A 21,686-nucleotide genomic window follows, 5' to 3' on the forward strand; every position below is an offset into this window, starting at 1 on the left:
CTCAGTAGCCAGTCCCCCTGCTCCAGTTATCTGGGTCTGACCCTATTTAGTCACGATAGCGTAGTTCCAACTGCCTCGGTGCCATTGATGATTCTCTGATGGGTTTAATATTTTTTATATGAATGTTTATAAATGACCCAAATTTTCTCAATGTTGTTACTGCTGGTAAATGGAGACTCACTGACCTTAGATGATTCCTACATGAAAGAAGAAATAGTATTCTTTCTTAATCATAAGTGCCCTCTTAAACTCTAGACACCCACCCTCAAGAGAGACACCTGGCATAGTAGCATTGCAATCTGCATCGAGCACTCACAATGCACATGCATTCTAACAATTGTGAGGTCTGGCCTTCCTCCACTTGTAAAGCATAATTTTGTAAGATGTGTTCATTATCCTCTTTTAGACTAACAGAAAAGATCTGCCCTTTTCCAGCATCTTCCTGATTTAACATGTTTAGAGTAAAATATTACAAACAACAGTCATGATGAAACCACCATCTTTGATTGGCAAATGTTTGATTGCTACCTTTCCTTTTTATACTAAAGTACATAACTGATAAGATACAAGCATCTCACTTCTGGAAAATCATGAAAGCTACCTTGTGTGTGTTTGTAGTAGATCATAACAAAACCTACGCGCACATGGACGTAAAACAGAAATAAACACAGAAGTGGCCTGACCACTCTGAGATTGCCTTCCATCCTTGAGCTCAATGCGGAAGCTCTTCTTTCGTTGTCATTCTTCTAACATCCTGGTAATATAGCCTGGCTATCTATTCTGAAATGTGGATGCTTGGAATGTCTACCAGTGTGACAACATCAGTGTCTGTGACTCTGTCCTGCCATCTTATCCTCATCAGATTCTCGAGGGAGCCCATTTAAAAGGCTGAACCATTTTCACAAGAGTGGAACAAAATAGTGTTGTTGGATAAAAATCCATAGTATAGTTTGTTTGAAAGAACAAATTACTTTTTTACAAATAGTAAATTTGTGAAGAAACCAGTGAATCATGAAAAGATAATACTAACACAAAAGCAGCAGCAAATCTAGAACAGAAAATGACACAATTAATAATTCAGTAGAGCATATCACTGTTTTCATTTTTGTCTCAACTTGTCTTATCTCCTTTGAATGTTTTAATATTAAATTTTCTTTTGGTCTCAACTTGTTATATCACCTCTAAATGTTTTAATCTTAAATTTCACAACTATATGGCCACGAAGTTAATTTTCTGGGGAAAAAATTGTCTTGCAAGAAAAAATAGAAATTCACACACACAGACACACATCTTATGCTTCATAATTAATTATGCCACAGATGATTTAAGATGAGTGTGATATAATATTTTTGAAGATCACATCTGATATAAAGTGTCCAAAGTATGAAACTAATCAAAATGTATTAAAAAGCTTTCTTGCACAATTTCAACATTCAAACTTACTCATTAACTTCTCAATCTGTTCTGGGGATAAATAAAGCCTCAGTAGTTTGTTTAAATTTTCCTCAAACAGCAGAAAAGAATTCCTGCAATTAATAATTATGGGTATCTCCATTTATTGTCTTATACAATCTCACTCACATCAACTTTTAATTCTGCAGACTATTCAATCAATTATTGAAAATACTTAAGATGGTGTGCTTCAAGTGATTATATTTACATAAGATCAGGTGACAAAATATAACTCCAGAGATGTTGCTATTCAAATAATTTAATGCTGATTTCTATGGCAAAATCAACATCCGAATATATCAAAAAAGTGATACCTATTTTGGTTTGTGCTATGCAACTAAGACAAGACTTTCAATAAAATGACCTGGCTTGTAGACTCCTCATACTTGCCTGTATGTACCTACAATGGAGTTTCCTTTTTCAGTGGTAGTCCACTGGGCCGCATAGGCCCTTTGTGGTGGTCGGGAAAGGCATGGTGTCCATTGGCAACCCCATTAGAGCTTGATCCATTCAGAATCTTGACTTTGCATTGTCCATTTTCAAGATGGCCAACTTTATTCATGTGGGTGTTCATATTTATGTTACTGTTGACACAAGTGTTCAAAACCTTTGGTTTATGCAGATTTGGATTGGTGACAATACCATTTCTTTTTGTTCGTGTTTCAGGTGACCTCATTTCTAAAGCACTCTGTCCCATGATAGTTTTAGAGGGCTGGTCTGGTGTTTTGTTCCGCCTACTTTCCAGTAATGCAATACTGTTTTTAACACTCTGTCTATGCAAAGGATTCAGTTGCCAAATCGAATCATCTGAAATATCAGCATTTGGATTGGTAATGATGTTTATGGTAGTAATGTGATCATGTATTGCATCTGGATGTTTGACTTGATTAGCAGCAAACATATTCAAACTTTTCTCCAATACAGGAGAATATATGTTGTACCCTAAATTCGGTATTGTTGTGTGGGGTGCAGCAACCAGAGGAGATCCGATGGGCGATTGCACAGGACTGAGAGGTTCACTGACAGGGGAAAGCACTCTGCTGACTGGTCGTCCTCTGTTCCTTCCTAGGGAACACTGCTGAAGTTGCTGGGTAAAAGTCAAACATTCACCATCAGGGCGAGTTTGAGCACTACTGAGGGTGGAGCTTTGATTTGTAGAACTAGTCATATTGCTGGATGACTTAGAAGAATTGTTAGACATAATGGATTTCCTACGATCAAAGGTTGATTCTGGTGAATCTGAAGGGGAGCTATTCAGATGGTGGCCATTAAGTACAGCAGGTGCACCAGAGGAAATTGTAGCAACAGCACTGGAACCAGCAAGGTGGTTCATTCCTGAAGAGAAAGTAGTACGAGTCACAGCATGAGATGTAGAAGGTTTTATGTCATTATTTGTGCTAGATGTTGATGACGAACTTCGACTCTTTGTTCCACTGGCTGGTGATGCCCCAAAGTCCTCTAAAATCTTCACCACATTAGAATGTCCACTTTTCAATGCTACACGAATAGGAGTCCTGCCAAACTGATCTGCATGATTGGGATTTGCACGAAACTGGAGAAGAACTCGCACCACATCTTCATGTCCTTCTTGGGCAGCTATACACAATGCTGTAGCACCTTGATTGCATGTATGATCCACAGCAGCACCTTTTTCCAAAAGAAGCCGTACCACACGTTCATGTCCTTGCCAAGCAGCTGACTGCAGTGCTGATCTCTCATCATTATCCACAGCATTTACATTAGCTCCATGCTGAGTTAGAATTTCAACCATCTCATAATGGCCCTGCCATGCAGCCACATGAAGAGAACTTCGACCTTCTAGATCTACTGCTTCAAAATCTGCACCTTTGTCCAGCAGAAATGAAGCAATTTCAAACTTATTTTCCAGGGACACAACATACAATGTCGACCTTCCATCAGCATCCTTGTAATTGATGTCAGCATCCATGTTCAGGAGATACTCCACAACATCACGGTGACCCTCCAGAACTGCCACTCTGAGTGCTGTCCTCCCATCATGGGAACGGTGATTCACAAGACTTCCATAATCAATTAAAGTAGAGACAACTGGCAGGTGCCCTTCTTGGGCAGCAAGGATTAGAGGATGGCGACCTTCATTATCAATCTCATTTACTTTGGCTAGATGTTCAATCAGTAGTTCACAGACCTGAAACAAACCGAGATCAATCATTAGTTAAAAAATACAAAACTTCAGCTAGGTGGGTAACAATTCATCCTAAGTACATGTATAAGAATATAGTTCACTAGTATGGTATTGTGAAAACTGGAGAACCAACCCATCAGAAACCACTAACTGTCTACAATTTGAAGCCAGTGATGAAACTTGGGACAGATATGTGTGAAACATGTACCAATATTTCATCATTTACTTTCTGTTTACACTAGATAGTTAAAGCTGAAACTCCTCTTTCTGGATCTTCATTTTTTTAATAAAATTCTTTATTTATCTGAACTACATTTCTGTCCCCCAAATCTGGCACCAACAATCATGATCCATAAGGAGACAATGATCATGTCTGAAAAACTGGCCTTAAGTGCAATCAGCTTAAATCAATCTTGGTTTCAAATTTATGGAAGAAATGGCATAGTCCATTTAAGAGAGCAATGAACATAACTGGCCTGAACACATTCGTCTAACTCCCATTTATCTGAATTTTCATTCAGCTTAAATCCCAATCATCTGAATTCCCAGACTACAAACCATTGTGAACTCACAAACTCCCAATCATCTTCACCCCCGTTTATGTGAATTCAATACTACAATTCGTCTACACTCCCATGTATCTAAACCTGAATTTACTGTACTCCTAAACTATATGACATCTGAACATCCATTCATCTGAACTTCAAAACTCTTGAGTGAACTCCCATTAATCTGAACACTTCCTATTAATCTGAACATTTTTTGGTCTTGTACAATGTTTGGATAAAAGAGGTTGAACTGTGTTTAAAATATGACAACCATCACCAGCAGGGTTTACATTTCGAATCAAACTGAATATGAATGTGTCTCAGAACAACGGGCCTTCCACAAGAAATATGAATCAAAACTGAATATGAATGTGTCTCAGAACAATGGGCCTTCCACAAGAAATATGAATCAAACTGAATATGAATGTGTCTCAGAACAATGGGCATTCCACAAGAAATATGAATCAAACTGAATATGAATGTGTCTCAGAACAACGGGCCTTCCACAAGAAATATGAATCAAACTGAATATGAATGGGTCTCAGAACAACAGGCCTTCCACAATAAAATGTTGTAAATCAAGGCATATCTAGATATTTTAGAAAGAATCTCTTAAATTTGATCTAAATCCATTTATATATTACAGACAAAAAAGCTTCTCTTACAAGCCAACAAGAAATGTTTGGGAAATTCAAATCAATCACAAATACAACTGTCATAAAATTTTTAAAAATTGCAATACAGCCAAATAAATTAATGAAAAAACCAAACTTATTTTGTATTTATTAGTAAAGCCTCTACTAACTCAGCAGACATAATAACCATGGTAACAAGATACTGGTTCTATTGCCTAAATTAGTGATTCCAGTACAAAAGCACCTTTGGACAGAAATCCCCTGACATGGGTAGGACAAAATGCCCCCTAAGGCAAAAGCCACCTTGGGGAGGGACAAAATCCTCTTGATATTTGATATTTACATTATTTTCATTCTTACAGAAATGTTTATGCATTTGATTGTGATTTTATTTAATGCAACTATACTTAATATCTTATACAATGATCTCCCTTGAACCCTTTAGTAAATTTTTATCATGTGTAATGTAATGTTTATCTTGTTTAACAACTAAAAACAATTTTATAAAATTTTATGTATTTCTTCCATACAATACAGGCATATTTTCATAAATATAAAAAACCAACAAATGATTAAACCCATCTATGTATCTCGCACTAGGCTATAAATCATTACTCTACAGATTCCCTGTAATTTTATATGGAAATAATTGTTGTGATTGTTGCACTGTTTGATATAAAACAGCTGTTTCAAAAAAAGTAGGTCATATGTGTTACTGGAACACAGCAATTGCAGTTTATTGTCCAGTTCTGGTTCATTACACATTGATCTCAAAGACAATCAGCTTGGATAACTGCAGCTGTAAACAGCTAGCTGTTTAAACATCCCCAGGTGTAGAATTATATAATGAAAAATAAGTGTGCATGTTTTGGATTTTTAACATACTTTAACAATTTTTCAGTCATATCACTATAATGTCTGCAGTGTGGCAGTTTATAGTGATGTCAAGCACTGTGGCATCATTCCACAGACATGTAGCATCATGTCCCACTCAGTCACATTATCCTGACACCAGGCTGACCAGTCCTAACACTAACCTCTTAATGCTGAGCGCCTAATGAGGCAGCTGTTGGTACCATTTTTATAAGTGTTTGGTATGACCCAATTGAGTTTCAAACCCACAATCTCCCGCATCTGAGACAGAAGTTTTGTTCAAAATATCAAGCATGTAATAAAAGATTCTATTTTAACAATTATATTACTTAGAAAATGTTTATAAATATTTTCTTATTTTAATCAAACACAGTGATTACATGTTGAAATTGTTGTGATTCATAGTAAATAATGAAAAACTATAATACAATTATTTGATTTTAAGAAATGTAAACTGGTGGGAGGGGGGACTTTTGTCTGACTCCAATCAGTGCGCTTTTGTCCATTCCACAAATAAGGTAGTGGTACAAACTCAAGTTGGAAACTATTCAGAACATGATGAATACATACTTGTAACCTTGTGCATCTAATTTAACGAGCTCATCACAGATGCCACAACTACTACACCTGGTACTGAGTTGAGGCAAGAGGAACCAGCACCACCTGATATCCACTATCAGCTTGGAACAACTTGTTCACTTCTGTTCACTGACTGGACACGCAAATGTATGTCCTATATGTACAAGTCTGGCTTTTACATGGCTTTAAAAATTTTATTTTGTTAGTTTTAATGGCAACTTTAACAAGTTATTTGTTACATCATGCCCAGAAAATGGGAGCTAAGTGCCTTTTCCAAGGATGCAATGAGGCATATGAACCTATGGAGGCCTTTTCCAAGGATGCGATGAGGCATATCAACCTATGGAGGCCTTTTCCAAGGACACACTGAGGCATATGAACCTACAGAAGCCTGGACCAGAATCAAACTTGCAAGCCTTGGATTATGAGTGTGATGTTCTATCAACTAACTTCCATACATTTTTAAAATAATTTTGTTTTGTCCAGTGATTTGGAAATGGTATTAACATTGAAAATTAAGAAGCCATTAGCTGCTTTTTCTTTAACAAGAGTTTTGCAGAAGGCTATTCTTACGTTATGTGTTTAGGCTCAAATAAACAGTAACAACAGAGTGAAAACAACAAAGTTTGCAAAATTTAACAAATAATTTATTTCCCTGGAAAAACACTATAAAAAATGAAATGTTCTAATGAATTCAAGTTCAAGACCCAATGAAAATTCCAAAATGGAAGGCAATGACGTATACTGTAGTCAGTAAAAAGCTGATGTGTACAGTCCTTTGTGAACTATAGAAAACAATATTCCGGTGTTTGAATTCCAAATAAAATTTAAATAGATGTCTTTGTCCAAGAATTCTGTATGAGCACTCAACTGTTTCCAGAAAAAGAATTCATCTTTTAGAATCCAAATAATTTGAATAAAAATTATAACTCCAAAATGATCACAACAGACCCTTTCCAGTGTAAAGAAAAAAGCCAAACTGAAAGATCTCTCTCCAAACATTACTATTAAAACTAACTAATGCACAATTTCATAAAGTCCAGAACTGTGAAATGGAGGCTGTTTACATATAAAAAATCAAGTAGCCCCAGTATGACCTTGATAAAAACCAACCATTTTACTTGGAGAATAAAAAAAAAAAAGTTGTTTACTTCTCTCACTGTTAACATCAGGAATTAGGTCAGTTTTAGTTGTTTACAACTAAAGTGTCAATGTCAAACTATTTTCTGAAAAAATATCAAGTTTCTAGTAAACAAAAACTACATTTATTGACATGTAATGAAATTAAATATAAAAAGATTTTAAAACTTACAATTAGATTAAATCAAATATAAATTAAATCAAATATATGTAAACACTATGTCCTGCCTGCTAAACTAAGATGCAAGTTAAATGACCATTAAGAGCATTGGAGCATGAAAAGTAGGTCACTGTGATCTTCTTTTGTTTGTGATGAGCAGCACCTTCCATGATATATATACAGCAATCAAGTTTCAAGAATACTTTTAAATGTGTCCAAGAAACGGAACTAAATGCAAAAACTCAATGCTGCTGCTGCTGCCTCAATAATGCCATCTAAAGTATACGATATATACTCACTTATGTGTGCAACTGCAACAATGCACAGACCTAGATCTGCTGGCACATAATGTACAGGCAGATCTGGATCTGTGCAGTTTGTAAGGAGTAATCAGAAGAACCAATAATACAGACCCTGATATGCAGGTACATTATGCTACGACAGATCAGGATCTATGCTGTTTGCTCTTGGACTAGACTTATAAGTGAGCATATACGGTTCATGTAACTTGATGTGAAAAAAAGCATTCTTGTTAATTTTTTTCCAACTCTCAATCCCTGCTTAATCAACACATACAAGTTTAATCGTTGTTTCCCATAAAAACTAAAGGTCATGTCATGCTGGCAGACTTTAAGTAATGAAATACTACATCTACAGTTAATATGGTAATTGGCAAGATCATGAATTAAAAAAAAGGAAGAAAAGAAATGATGCCAATTATTCGAAAAATGAGGAAAATACTATGCATACATAGTAATGATCTCTACATGCTTCTGTTCTTTATTTTACATAAGCCACAAAAAAAAAATAATACATCAGGTACCTATTTTTAGTCAAAATTATCACCAATAACTTTTAAAAAATAAACTAGTTCTTCGAAATGGTACATAGGCTCCAAACCCATTTTAAATGTAACCCCTTATCTCCCACCATATTATTTCACCATGTTCTACCTATGTCCTGCTCTTATTTCACAAATTCATAAAGCATAAGTTTACATAAGATAAATACTTGCATTTAAAATTTCTTGACCATCTGGAAGGGGATAACTTATTTTTCAATATTTTTCTTCTTGATCCCTACCCCCCACTTGCTCTTTCATTGTTTCCAAATGCTTGTCTTTATGTATATCTATATAATTTTCTCAATATTTAGAACGACTTGTTATAATTTTTGACCACTTTTATTATGCTTCCAAAAAAATCAGAATCTTCATTAGGACCTACCTGAACAAGCTTCACAATACTGCCTGGTTTGACATAACGTAATTGGTACATACCTAATTTCTCTATTTTACTTCATGTATGAATTATATAAAGGAAAACAAGAATCATCTTTCTGTTTTTGATCACAATTTGTGTCCATATACTGCATAAAATCTCTCATTTTTCTTTAAAATGACTGAACAATCAATACACTTAAGTGGCTATGTGGGCTGTTTTTGAATATCACACATAACAGCATATGAGGGCCTTTGTCAAGGGAGATAATACAGTCAGTAATTTAAGGACAATTTAACTCTTCCTTATTTTTAACAGCAATTTTAGAAATTAAGTTGGAATACATTTCCATTCTGATGAATATCTCTATATGTGAGTTTTAAATGCAGATGAAAGTAAAAGAGTTTTTAAAAAAAATCTATGTTGTCAGCCTGTAATGGAAGTCAAAAAGCAAGCTAAGCATTAAATTAGACCATTCAGACAATGTGCTGGCATCTTTCCAAGTCCTAAAGTTTAAATACGACTGCCAAGTCTATTGCCTATTTTAACCACTGCCTTCTGCTTTGTCTCTTAATAAAAATGCTTTCTGCAGTTGCTGTCCTTATAATGGGCACCTACTGCAGCATGTTAAAAAGTGAGCATTGATTGTGGCATGCATACAACTGTCAGTCTGCCTGCATTTAGCAGTCTCTGAGAGGGTGCCAGATGAGAAAAGATTACAGGAATTTGCACACAAAGACTTCCTGAGTTTTGCAAGGTGCCCTTCAATGAAGACAGAAAAAACTCCATGCCAAAACAGAAAAGCTAGTCTGCACGAAGTCCTAAAAAAAAAAATGAATTCTTTAAAATTTTGCCTACAATCCTTTGAGACATTCCATCATTATTCAAATAAAGCCACCCAAGTGTGGTTCAGTAGTGACAAACTGTGAGATACTGAATTGCTTTAAATTAAAGAGAATTTAGTGCCTAAAAAATGCATTTTCTTCTGCAAGTTTTCACAACCATGGCCTCATTTCCTGAAAAAAAATGGTGCATTGGTGGGTGATAAGAATCTTCAATTATGGCAAAACAAATCTACTACAAAGAACAGCATGCACTTAACACTGAGGCCTTCTAACGGCACCTCTTGCAAAAGAATTCTGATTTAACTTTTTCTTACTGACAAAAACTGAAGTTAACTGCAGCATGTTTTTAAAGTAAGTGACATAGAGAGTGGCTTTAAAGATATAGATGCAGAGTTTGATTTCAGTTTGGTGTTTTTGCAGCAAGTTATTAAGTACTAAGGCAACTGGAATAAAGTGCCTTGCCCAAGGACAAAGTTATCAACCTGGGCTGATCTGATGGTAGAATTCTGAATCCTCACCCTTAATTAGAGTCCTTCACCCTTTCCAGAAGTATGTGTATTTTTCCATGTGTAACACAATTACTGGTGGATAGGTCTGTCAAACACTGGATGTATTTGCTAGTTCAACACTTTGACCAGATCTTGTCATGATAGCAATATTTGCACAACTCTTATAAGCAATTATGTGGAGAAGTTTAAAAGATATACATGTATTTTGTCCTTTAAGATTTGTCCCAAATAAATGGCTGCCCTATTAAAAGATGGCCCAATTAACCATAATCTACTGTATTTGCTATCTAAAATTTCCTGACACTCATACTTTCTACATCTGCCACTATTAAAATCAAACAATGTGCCAAAACTTTGTTATATATCTAGCAAATATACTAAAATCTGATGTCTTGGATTCTATCATACAAGTTTGAAAGTCATTTTCTGCATCAGTTCATGTAAATTTGGTGTAAATTGTATTACTGTTGTCTATGTCTACTTTAAGCCAGTTGCCTGCTTTACTATGTATAGTTTTAATGTCTTGCCTGATAAAAGCAAAAAACACAACCACATCATAACACTGTTCCAAGACATGTACTGGCAGCTGGCAGGCCCCATTACCTAGAACACTTGTTAAATGTATGGAACTGTTACAAAAAGGACCTTGGTTCTAGCAAAGTATAATGCTGCATCTCATCACCAGGCTTCAGTGTATTTTAACACTCACCAACCCACCACTGTTTGAGAAGGACAGGTGTACTGAAGTTTTATCATTCCAGATACAAAATTGGCATGATACAGATACAAGGTTAATTGGCATGATAATGTGGTAACTGTTGAAATACCTGTGACAGGCCTGACATGGGTCCTGGCTAGTGTATTAGTTTGTGTATTGCTGATTAAACATGTTATTAATTATGCCCCAAAGGTATACTTTTTTATGTGAAAACAGTACGTCCAGTGTTGTAGTAAGAAATTCTACATCCCCTTCCTCATGCAAAACTTAATTCTTATGATCCCCCTCCAAAAAAAGTTGTTTGATGGGAATTTTGGTCAACTGATGCAGTTGCTCTGTGTGTGTGTTTGTGTGTGTGTGTTTGGGTGATTGCTATGCTACTAAGTACATTTTGATTATATTTCCTAAATCTTGCTTATCAATAGAATCATTATTTTCCTTCATGTACTGTGGGTTGCTGCAGTTCTGATCACTATGATTACAGCTACAGAATGTTGTCAGCAAAACTGGGTATAACCAAGTCTCAGCTGGTTTCTGGGTGTCTCACACTGCTTTCGAATGGTCTTTTCTTACCTCTGCAGTACATTAACATGGTATAAATCATCAAAAGATGTTTAAGTATAGAAGTTTAGCAGTGCTAGCCCTGCTTTCATTTGCAGATTGACTGATATTAAGAGTGATGTGACTGAGCCTGTAGATCAAATATTTACTTAAGGAAAGGCACCATATCCAACAATCTTAATTTGTTGGTGCCAACTCAGATCCTGAAGGAAATTACAAGAAGGTTGCTAGCAGCTTCACTCTAGTTCACAAAGTTGACAGCATGTCAACACATAGGTCATATTACAAAAGTGGGTGCCAGATTTTAGTAAATCCCCCTCCCACCCCACCCCACCATGTTTGCTTTATTATGCCAGCACTATCTCCAAGACATTCCTGTATGTTTATTTTTACCTCATAATCCATAAAAACCTTTACTAAAATCTACCACTAAAATTAATAAAGAGTTGCAGTCAAAAATTACTGACTGCGTCAACTCCTTTGACCTAACCTATGTTTCTCTTTCGATTTATATTGATGGAACAGTAATTTCAAGTGAAGACTGTTTTTTTCTACGGCATTCAGTTACAACCCATGATAAAAAGAAATGAACACACATTTTCTTTTATTTAAAATTTCAGTGCTCATTCAGATTTTCTTCTAGGCTTACTATTATAAGCATTGACAAGGGATTAAAACAGTCACACATCTTTGAAACACTGATTATAATATGGATTAAAGCAACGCAAATGGTTTTAATCACTGATGAAGACAATGATTAGGGCAACACAGTCACAAATCCTTTTAAACTGATGAAGACGTGGATTAAGGCAGTGCTGTCCAACCCACAGCCCGCGGCTGGTTTTAAATGGCCCGCCAGAGCTCGAGCAGCTATATAGTCGTTGCTTTTCAGTTTTCTGCAGTGGCTCTCGGTTTCAAGAAAAACATTTTTCAGTGGCCCATGGTGTCAAAAAGGTTAGACAGCACTGGACTAAGGCAACATTTTTTTAATGCCAGCATTGCCATATCTGACAGCAATGGACTGACAGGATAGGGTTATAGAAATTAAAAGTGAAAGCACATTCAACTTGTTGCTTTTCCAATTAACAAAGTAGAAACAAAAACAGTCAATATCAAGTAAATTATGATGCAAGATTGATAAAATTCAAGGGTTGATAATATTTAATGTGGATTAACTGTATACTTTTTTAAATAGCTGTGATTAATTCCCAGAGTTACAGTGCACTGATTGATAATTTGACCAAACAAATTAACTTTTGTTTTTTATATATTTGTTTACCCAATAATATGATAAAGGTTAGAAAATACATCGTTAAAAATCAGAGACTTTCTTAATGCATCAGAAAAAAGATTTTTTAAATTTTTGACTGTCATCATTCTTTTGTGCTGATTTCTCTTTTTGGGGGGAGTAATATATATGTATTGCCAGCCTGGGTTGGCTGCATCAATGTGTCTTTGGGAAAGGTATTTGGCTACCATTTCTTTTCTATGATACTGTCAGTAAAGTGCCAAAAGTGCCACAGAAACAGAAGCTCAAGCCAGCCAAATTCTTATATTTGTCACTGGTAACTATAGAGACTGTATATGTAACATTCATCTTCACAATGCTGTTAATTTCCACAGGATCACTGTTTATCGTATGGCCTATTTGCAAGTACCTTCTGCCCAAATCTTTACTTCATAATTTAGTTCTATACTGTCCCAATTAAACAATTTTGGACAAGAACATGGGAGGCAATGTCTGCTACAACTTAAGTTATGCTTACATTTTTAACCATAGAAGTAGGTAAACTATAAAACAGAATTTGATTTAAAAAACCACACATCTAGGATTAAGTTTCAACAGAAACATCTATATCTGACCTTTAAACTACTGAAGATCATATTTTTAAAAAGCATTTTGTCAATTTAATGAGAAAACTGCATTTTTCACAGGTAGGAAATTGTTGCAAGGTGAGCCAGTATACACATACAACAAGTACACTAACAAGCATCCAGCTGACTTTCTTACCTAATTATTACCAACTGTAACGAGTAAGTCTGGCAAATATTGGGAAGGAAAGTTGGTGTGATAAATTGCTCAGGGGATACACATATAATGATAACCTGGTAAATGTTTTTTTTTTTCTTTTTCTTTTCTTCAGTCAGAGAGCTAATTACCTATGTAATGTAAGTGACCACCAGCAAGCCTGACTCTACCATTTCTACTTGTGTATACCCCACATTTAAATTTGAGCTGCATAGCCCAAGAAATTAAATACATGGCATACATACTGTACAATGAATTAGTAAACAAGTCATGTCACATGCACTGATTTTGGCAAATGCATAATGCTATACATGTTTAGATATAGTAATCAAGTCATGTCATATATGTATCTATATGGTAATCAAGTCATGTCATAGATGCATCTATATGGTAAATGAGTCAGTCATAATCGCATAAATATAATAAATTTATTGCTCATCCAAAATGCAAATTTTTATACAAGTCACCATCAATTAAAGATCTATAAAAAGAATGACAAATTTCCTTTCTTTTCAATATTTTTAAAGACATTTATAATTTAAGACAGTAATGAGCTGGCCTATCCATTCACATAAGGATGATTTCACTTGAACAGATGGCTTTTTACCCATCTGCCATCTGTCTCTTCTCTGCCTTCTTGTTTTTTTTTTACCAATTCATGGACATGTACCTTGGAGTAATGACTGGTGGAACATGATTCAAAACATTTTGGAGATGGATGTAGAGATCAAATAATTATTAGGAACAAAAAACTGATCTTCTTTTACGTAAGACTTCTATGCTGCAATCATGAGGTCATCATGGATCATGCAAATCATTATCTTGATATCTCTACAAAAAAAAAACACACCTTATTGTAAAGTGTCCAATTAAGAATCCTGAGCCACATAATGAAAATAACAAGTGTGCTTTTGTCCATGCCAAAATGGCACAATGATTTAAAACATAACTACTACTGCAACATCCACAAGGTGACATGTAATGGTACAGATGTTTCCTCTGTGGAATGTTTTCTCCATTTGGATTGTCATTGACACATAACATTTTCTGAATGATGCAGATTTCTACCAACTTCTTCCCACTATAAGAGCAATATTAAAAATTATGTTTTCTTGTTTTCAGTTGGTATCAACAAAAACTACCATATGATTGTGATTTATCACGGCCATCAGGAAAAGATCAATACACCACATCAAGAGTACTTTCCCCCTGACATTGAACAAAACATGAATGTGCTTTTATATTTATTAACATTCCCTCTGAAAACTTTCCAGATATTTTTAACTATAAATATGCTTGATTTTGTACATCTATGAATATTGATACAGGGACGTCTTTGAAAACAGTTGAATATTTCCAGGCAAGGTGTGTGATACAGACATAAATCCATAAGATTAAATGGGAATGCAATATCATTTAACTATGCATTGTCTGGCTGGTCTATGCAGTATGCATCAGTATTTTTGACTGTATTCTTTGGGTCAACATATCAATGTCTACTGGACTCACATTTGAACTTGCTAAAGTGTATTTAAAAAATGGACATGGTTACGAAGAATGGGTTGTAATAATTAGTTTCTCCTCATAATTAGTAAGTTTTCATTGATGTTGGGTTGTCTGATCACCGCGTCAAATTTGCCCCACATGCAGTGAATGATGACCAGAATGCTCCTAAGTTTTTTCTGCCCCTTTTATGACTGTAATACATTCATGTCATCATTTTCAAAGTCCAATTACTAAGAAATAATTGGCATTGAATCCTGAATAGCTCTATTTTTTCAGTTCCATTGTGTACTGGGAAGAGGAAGACAGGCACTTTGAGCAGATCAACAATTATTCAGATTGCACAATTGAACATTTTGTAAAGCTGGTCCAGATGCATCATGGGGAGAGATACTGCTGCTGTGAGATGCAGACTGTAATTTAAACTTTTTCTGGTGCAGTTACTGCACGACATGACACATGATGAGAGAATTTATGCATGCAGCAGCATGGTCGCAGATGTCTCCCTCACTGCAAACTTCATTCTTTGTTCAGGAGGATCATAAACCCCAAAGTGTTAATCTAATTTTCATTTGACTTCTGAACTCTGCATGCCTTTCAAACAATTTTCATGCCAATCTTGCTGTAAAGGACTCCTATTTAATAAACATTATTAATTACACTATAATATTATACCAAAAACCGACATAAATCTGTCAACTATGCCATTGTCTCAACATTCAACCTGACAGACTGTTATTATCAAGTAACAAGCACCTTCAGACTGGGCTGATAGTGAAATATTTTGTTTTGTTCCCATTAGAATCTTTGCTTTCTTTTTTTGTTGCCATCCTTAAGACCTGTACCACAATTCCCGTATCAGATAACAATGTCTGATGAAGAAGACTTGCAAGATAACTATGTCTGTTACAAAAACATAAAAAATTGATGTTAGCCACACTCACTCTCTCTCAATTAATTAATTAATCAACTAATTAGATGATCCTCAGTACCAGCATGATTTTTTTTGTATCATAAAAAGGAAATTTCTAGCACGGATTAAATGTATTATTCAATCCTATACCAGCTCCAAAATTCACCAACAAAAAGGCTATACCATTAAATTGTCAGATTTTGCAGACTAGAGAATGCGAGAGAAATTGTAGTCTTATACCGCCATTTATAAGACACTTGATCATAAGAAAAATAATGTGTTTTATGTTAAAATTATAATGATACTAACCTCTATATCAAGGACACGTGCTTAAATATGTGTGGTCGTTTGAAAGTCCTTTATAGACAGATATTTGCCTGTAAGTAGGGTCCAACTTCAAACAACATCTTATCAGCTGTCACATAATGTGCTGGCAGATTAGAGTCCATGCTGTTTCTTCTACTGATTACTCCAAACAAACTGAATGGATTCAGATAGTCAAGAACATGCAGGGATCAATTCTGGGATTGTGGCAGAAGTTGGATGTTAAAAGTGCTTTCTGAGAGTGACTTTTAAGACCTCTAAAGGGCTCTAACAATACCCTATGAGGAAGTGCCTTGGACAAGGTACTATGTACATGCTTTATGTTGCAAGACCAGTTACTACACAGGAAACCCAAGCCCCTGGGAAAGTAAATACTGGGATGGATTCCAAGAAAGTGGGAGCATGTGGAAGTCATTAGTAACATTTACAACAGGTACTTTTACAAGACCTAACTGAATTTCTCATGTTCTTGGAATCAATCTCAGAATGCTGTCTACAGACCAAACCATGCAGACAATTAACAAATAAATACCATGACTGCATGTGCACACTAGGCAAGTTTGGTTCAACATCTTTTATAATTCAAGAAGACATCTGTTATTAAACCTTGGATCTAAGCATTGGGTTTTTGTGCTTCAGATATGTTTATTCTGTTTGAATCGAGAAGCAATTACCATTTTTTTAAATAAAATAAACTTGCACAAAAAGGTAATATTGGATGTGCATATCTAAAACTTTTCCTCAATACTACCATTACAAGATTGAAAAAGTAATTTTCAGATAGAAATAATGATGAAAATTGAGTAGAAATCATGTATATTTCCTTCACATGATGTATGTTTATGTGTAGCATTGTATAAAGACCACATGCAGGATCCTGATGTACAAATTGACAAACATACATACACTATTTGTCTTTACTTTAATTTTGTATTCTGTACAGAAATTACAATGATGAACATACTTAATGATGGTCCCATGTGGATTTGGACAATGCAGAAAGGGAGACAAGTCATCCAAAGTAAAAAATACTTGTAGCAACACGAGGCTATCTGGATGTTACATTATATTTATTTCTGTCTAATCGCATGGTGTGGAACACATGAGAATACTAAAGTGGTTTTATTATACCATGACAATAAGAGATTTATCATCTTTATTACATCACACCACAATCCTGGCAGAGATGATATAATTAAGTGCCCAACGTATAATGAGAATATTACACATACAATTTATACAGTACTTTTAACTTGTACCATATATAATTGCTTATAAGTTGAATCAAACTGCAAACAACAAAGATCCTGATCTACCATAGCATAGTGTACCTGCAGATTAGGGTCTATGTTGTTTGTTCTACTGATTACTACTAACAAACTATATAGACCCAGATCTTCAATGGCAGGTCTGGGTCTGTGCAGTTTGCAGCTGGACTTATAAGCAAGTACAGATGTTAACGTATTTATAAGAACTGTTAAATACATGTAAAGTTCATGTTTTGTGCAAAAAAGCAGATGCATTTTTTTAACTCCTGTATGGAGTGCTAAGAATGTTTTTAAGAAAAGTTGTCCCTATAATGTATTGAAACAAAAAAGAATTACAGTAGTAAGATTCATATGCACAAGGAGAAAATAATGTTTGGCTATCTTGTTTTCTTTTGTTTCTTATAAAAGAAAACTGGGAAGTAAAAAATCGAAGAGTCTGGGCAAAAAACTGAGAAATTCTGTTATTTTTGTTAACAAAACCATTGCCATGATCATGAAAAGTTGCTAAGGAATCTGATGAAGGTCCAGTTTACCTGACTGGGATTGTTTATGCCTTTTCCAATTAAAACTGGCAGATTATACAGTAGCTGAAAATACCACTGGTTAAATATGTAACCCAATAACAGCATAATGATAAATTTTTGCCAGCTCTGCACTATATAACTGACCCAAATTAATAACCTGTAATAAAGTATGTCAATACAAGTAAAAATCCATAAAACAAGATTTACAAGATCTGAGTCATTCATTTTGCTCTGTGCCTTAGCCACTAAATAAGCGACGCTGCTATCTGGAGATATATTATCCAATTATGGAACTATCCCTACACCGATTAACTGAGGTCATGTCTGTAGGTTCAGATTCACAAAATAGTTCCAAACATTTGGTTCCATTCTTTCACTTATTTTTATGACTTGCTAAGGTCATTCTAATATATCTTTTGACCGTTATTTAACTAAGTTTAATTCTTCATAAATAAAATCTGTTAACATTCATTTTTGCATAATTTAAAATTGACAATGCATATTGGAGCACTTCCTCTGTCAGATCCTCAATTTCGGTGGTCCATAGTTTTGCATGTTGTTAAGCTATTCAATTTCAAAGGAAAGAAAATCAGCTCACCAGTTTTAGAGATAATTAAATCTTGCATATTGTCCTCAATCCCACAATGCCTAAATATAAGTGATCAGTTTTGAAAAACATTGGAACTTGTGAAGTTTGCCTTTTATTTTTAGAAACCCATTCTGGCCTTTTTTTGTACATGTGTAACATACCATCCAATGCAACCACCATCAAAATGGATTTAATTATGACTATCAAATGTGAAAATTAATATATATCAATGTTTTCTATGTGATAAAACTTTAATTAATTCTTAGTGCAAAGTATGGGGATTGGGATATCATCTGTCATTTATTATCACATCTACTGAAATGATGGTTGGAAATTCAAGAACATTGTTAGTTACCTTATCAAGTGGCATATCTTCTTGTAGGCATATATCCAGATGCTGATGTGATTTGGTAATTACCATGTCAATGGCATAGCTACATATAGGCATATATCCAGATGCTGATGTGATTTGGTAATTACTGTGTCAATGGCATAGCTATATGTAGGCATATGCCCATATGCTGATGTGATCTGGCAATTACCATGTCAAGTAGCATAGCTTCTTGTAGGCATATATCCAGATGATGATGTGATTCAGCAATTACCATGTCAAGTTGCATAGCTACATGCAGGCACATGCCCAAAAGTATTTGTGATTTAGTAATTACCATGTCAATTGCATAGCTACATATAGGCCTATATCCAGATGCTGATGTGATTTGGTAATTACCATGTCAATGGCATAGCTACATATAGGCATATATCCAGATGCTGATGTGATTTGGTAATTACCATGTCAATGGCATAGCTATTTGTAGGCATATATCCAGATGCTGATGTGATTTGGTAATTACCATGTCAATGGCATAGCTACAAATAGGCATATATCCATATGCTGATGAGATGTGGTAATTACCATGTGAATGGCATAGCTACATATAGGAATATATCCAGATGCTGATGTGATTTGGTAATTACCATGTCAATGGCATAGCTATTTGTAGGCATATGCCCATATGCTGATGTGATCTGGCAATTACCATGTCAAGTAGCATTGCTTCATGTAGGCATATTTCCAGATACAGATATGATTCAGCAATTACCATGTCAAGTTGTATAGCTACGTGCAGGCACATGCCCAAAGTATTTGTGATTTGGTAATTACCATATCAAGTGGCATAGCTAGGCCTATGTCCAGATGCAGATATGTAAGGGAGAAAAATAAAAATACCTTGTTGTGAAGTACTAGGAGGGACACTACACCCTTTGTCTAGTCCCCTTATAGTGTGTACAAAATCAAATTGTCTGGTTATGTCCCTGTTACATACGAGGTAACCATTCTCCTGCGAGAGCATGATTATTCTGTCTCCTTACACTGACATTTCAACTATTTCTTTTTAAAGCAAAGCTTATATCTTCTGTGTAATATAAAAAATGGAAACATTTGCAATTTGTCAGCCATTACTGTTGGTTTAGTGATGACATTATTTCACTTTTAACCAGGTCATTATTAGTAATAAATGTGTACCTTAAAATGAACCCTTATGGACTTCAAAAACATTTTAATTTTGTGACTAAGGCTGGAACAATTGCTTTAGTTTCAACTGAAATATATGCAAATGATACATTAAAAAACAAAATATTTAAATATAGAAAAAGCATGCATTACTAATATAATTCAATTCAAGTGTTATATCCTATTCCTGATAATGACAGTCCTTTAAGTACCTCAAGTCAACAAATATCATGTTAGGTGGGGCAATGAAAAGGGTATTGGTAGACAAATCTAAGGCATTCTAGGTTCTCTCCATCAATACCTAATGAGACTCCACCTTATGGCATACCTAGTAGCACATGACAAAATATTATCAAACTTATGTGACTTTCTGATTTTTATATGATCAGCTCTCTCATTTTACTCAAGTCACATATGTTTCCATTATATACCTAATTTGTGGCACTTGGGTTTATTTTTTTCTTCTATTTATAAAAATGATAAATCATTTATCGAGACAAGAAGCCAATATAAATGTAGATAATCATTTTCACCTGCTCATGTGTGGGTCACGGAAGTCATGAACATAGTCAATTATATATAACAAGTTACATTTTTCTACAAATCTGAGCAACAATATTTTTGTCAAGCTATTAATCTGTTGAAAATTTTGTATTTAAAATAATCCCCCCCTCCCCTAATGGTCAAACCCTTAAGGAAAACTGACATTATATTATACGCTGAATGAAATTTTACTTCAAAGTTCAAACATTCTAACAGTGTAACTTAAATTTACATGGAAATATTACACTGCTTTATTTTCTGGGGCATGTATATGTATGCTGCTAGAATGAGCTTTGCAGAATTTAGACAGATGAAGTAAGTGAAACTGAAAAAAGTCAACTTTTCTTGAGTTCCTGTAGCGTGTACTTTATTTCTGAATTTCATTCATGGAGCAATGGCTTAAGAAAGTTGACTCAGATTCTTTTTATGTCATGTTCATTTGTGTCTTTTTTGCAACTTAAAATTTCTTTCAATCTGTTCTCTCTTCCTCTCTCTCTCACACATATAGATCTCTTCCACCAGAAATTGGACACTGCATCTGACATCAACAATAAATACTGCACTTGGTATAAACACCCATCTATGGAGTAACAGTTAATTTAGAGAACTGTCTAGACCTGGATTATCCAAATTCTGAGCATGCAAAAGATCAGATGAAAAATCACCTATCAAACAATAAGTGCTAAAATACTGCAATATTTTAACATCTTTTTTGACATTCTACTTCCATCTTATTTGCCTGCTAGACTGTTAAATGTTCCTGATTTGATGATGAAACATTTTGGTATTGTTGATTCTTGCCATCTGAGCCTGAAGAAAAAAAAAGTGTCCTTCAAAATTTATAATGATGTCACCCAAGAACTGTTTTCCAAAATGATTATTTTAAGGAAAGAATGAGCTATAGTTTGTGCACATTAAGTGGCTCAAGAAATTTCAGAATTATCTCACTTTTAGTGCCTTATATCATGGCTAAAATTTGAAGAGAGCTTTCAGAAATTATAATATTTTTTTGAGGATTTTGAATTCTTCAATGACAGCAACTGACCCTATCTCTCATGAATGTTAAATATTTC

The 21,686-nt window shown here is 34.8% G+C and overlaps 1 protein-coding gene across 4 annotated transcripts in view; it reads right to left on the minus strand.

The window, feature by feature from the left end:
• LOC149796831 (uncharacterized) overlaps nt 1-21,686 on the minus strand; it is a 102,612-nt gene that overhangs the window by 12,455 nt on the left and 68,471 nt on the right. For 3 of the 4 annotated variants that reach the window (XM_089961476.1, XM_089961475.1, XM_089961477.1), the window contains one exon: nt 1,857-3,619. In XM_089961476.1, the coding sequence (XP_089817602.1) occupies nt 1,857-3,619 (1,763 nt within the window). Of the gene's footprint in view, nt 1-1,842; nt 3,620-21,686 lie in introns of all 4 variants that reach the window. The other variant, XM_089961478.1, reaches the window with a different exon arrangement.

This window comes from Sinohyriopsis cumingii, chromosome 6 (assembly GCF_028554795.1).
Source record: "Sinohyriopsis cumingii isolate HCF-2022 chromosome 6, ASM2855479v2, whole genome shotgun sequence".
Lineage (NCBI taxonomy): Eukaryota > Metazoa > Mollusca > Bivalvia > Unionida > Unionidae > Sinohyriopsis > Sinohyriopsis cumingii.